Consider the following 2,500-nt stretch of genomic DNA (forward strand, 5'->3'; position numbering starts at 1 on the left):
ATTTAGGGCAGGACTATAAGTACTTTAGGGTGGGGTTATCAGAACTTTAGGGCAGGGCTAACAGTACTTTAAGGCGGAGTTATCAGTCCTTTAGGTACTCAAAACACATTTACATACTTCATGTTATATCAGATGTTATTTGTTATAGCATATATTACTATTTGTTATTCTATAATATAGCATTACAAGGATAATTTTTGATGCCATGTCTTTCCCCAATGTTGTATACTAACATCTCAAATCAGCTATTATCTTATATATAATTTATTTTAATCTCATGCATTGTGCACTGGTAAAGTGGTCTATTTTGAGTATTGTTTTATGCAGTTCAGGGTTTGTGTCGATGTAGAGCTAGACGTAAATCTGTACCTTCATGATGCCGTTCCAGTTGTCTCCAGTGGAAACCTGGAAGAGTGTGAGGAACGCCATGCCGAAGTTCTCGAAGGTGGCGTGCCGGCTCATTCCTTCACACGGGTATTCCACATTACACACTGACACACAAACACCAGCAGAGAGAAACAATTCATCAATTACATTTCAGATTTCAGCTTACTCTTACTAATACTGAACTTTGAGGTCAGTCAATTTTCAAAAAGTTTCTAGAAGACCTCTCCTCACTACAGTGATTTATTTGATAAAGTAATAGCAAAACTGTGAAATATTAATACAATCTAAAAACAGGAGAAGCTGATGATGAAGGGGAAGAGCTGACAACAAAGGGGAGGGGCTGCTGGTGAAGAGGAGGAGCTATGAATGAAGGAGAGAACCTGATGATGAAGAGTTACTGATAAAGCAGTGAAGATGCTGGTGAAGGGGAGGGGCTGATGAAGAGAAGGAGCTGCTGGTGTAGGGGAGGAGATGATGAAGGGGAGGGGCTGATGATGAAGAGCAGGGGTTACTGATGAAGGGGAGGAGCTGCTGGTTAAAATTAGTTGATGATGAAGGGGAGGAGCTGCTGGTAAAGAGAAGAGGCTGATGATAAAGGGGAGGAGTTACTGATGAAGGGGGGGGGCTGCTTGTGAAGAGGAGGAGCTGACGATGAAGGGGAGGGGCGATGATGAAGAGGAGTTACAGATGAAAAGGAGGAGCTGGTGATGAAGGGGGGCTGATGGTGAAGGGGAGGAGCTACTGGTGATGGGGAGGAGCTGCTGGTGAAGAGGAGGGGCTGATGAAGGAGAGGAGCTGATGGTGAAGGGGAGGAGCTGTTGGTGAAGGGAAGGGGCTGATGATGAATATGAGCAGCCCCTGGTGAAGGGGAGGAGCTACTAGTGAAGAGGAGGGGCTGATGAAGGAGAGGAGCTGATGATGAAGGGGAGGAGCTGATGAAGGAGAGGAGCTGATGATGAAGGGGAGGATCTGATGATGAATGTGGAGGAGCTGCTGGTAAAGGGGAGGGGCTGATGATGAATATGAGCTGTCCTTGGTGAAGAGGAGGAGCTACTGATGAAGCGGAGGAGCTAATAATGGAGAAGAGTTTATGATAAAGGGGAGGAGCTGATGAGTGATAAGGTTAGATGATGTATTTTGGATTGAGAAAGCAAAATTGTACAACATAAGAGATTACACCACCTGAATGTGTTGGTACAAGTAATACTGAACCTGTTAGTTTGATGATTCATTTCACAAATTTAGCAACTGGTAAGCCTCATCTTGGAAAGCATTTCTGGTTCATTAGGGCTGGTTGGGACAACACTAAACTCGTACACTACACAGCTGAGTATAAGTGCACAGTGTGTCATTTGGGACGCAACAGAGATGTTTTCAGACTGAGAAAGCAGTTTATTACTCACCCAGTTCTCCAAACAGCTCAACACCGAGCGCAGCGTAGATGAAGAAGAGCAGAACGAAGAGCAAACCCAGATTCCCCACCTGAGGAAAACACACACACAGAGCTCAACAACAGCACAGAGCCTGGTGTGAAGCTCGAACCCAGACGCCAACAGCACAAACAGAGTCATTTAATTCCCAGAATGAGCTCTGCGCTGGTCAGAGACTGCCATTATACGCTCACCGCTGCTTCAGTGCTTATATTCAAGGTTAATTCCTTTGATTACAGTCCCAGAAGACCATCTGAGCCCTCCACAAAACAGCAGCTTCTTCTCTTTTTTATTCCTCACACACACTTGACTTTATATCAGTATAGATTTAAAGGCACAGTTCACCCCCAAAAGAAGATCTCCTCAACATTTACTCGCATTCAAATGGTTTGCGGGTTGGAAGGGCATCCGCTGCGTAAAAACGTGCTGGATAAGTTGGCGGTTCATTCCACTGTGGCGACCCCAAATTAATAAAGGGACTAAGCCGAAAAGTAAATGAGTGAATGAATTCCCATTTTTGGTGAACTGTCTCTTTAAATCCGATTAAGTCAGCTACTATGTAAAGCACTGAAGTGTCATTAATAGTGAACAAGTGCCGTTGATGCGCTCTGCAGATTGCCTTCTTCTGTTTAACTGTGTGTTTGCAAGCGTAAAATGAGTCAGCGAATTCATTGGAGAGCCGT

General features: G+C 44.5%; 1 protein-coding gene across 1 annotated transcript in view; it reads right to left on the reverse strand.

Annotated features, from left to right (window-relative positions):
• The window catches only part of LOC130230273 (voltage-dependent T-type calcium channel subunit alpha-1I-like), a 91,993-nt gene that overhangs the window by 13,906 nt on the left and 75,587 nt on the right, over window positions 1-2,500 (reverse strand). Inside the window, exons 29-30 of the mRNA XM_056459222.1 lie at window positions 1,791-1,869; window positions 370-491 (exon numbers count right to left, since the gene is read on the reverse strand). Coding sequence (XP_056315197.1) covers window positions 370-491; window positions 1,791-1,869 — 201 coding nt within the window. The remainder of the gene's footprint in view (window positions 1-369; window positions 492-1,790; window positions 1,870-2,500) is intronic.

The sequence above is a fragment of the Danio aesculapii genome, chromosome 6 (genome assembly GCF_903798145.1).
Source record: "Danio aesculapii chromosome 6, fDanAes4.1, whole genome shotgun sequence".
NCBI classification, from domain to species: domain Eukaryota; kingdom Metazoa; phylum Chordata; class Actinopteri; order Cypriniformes; family Danionidae; genus Danio; species Danio aesculapii.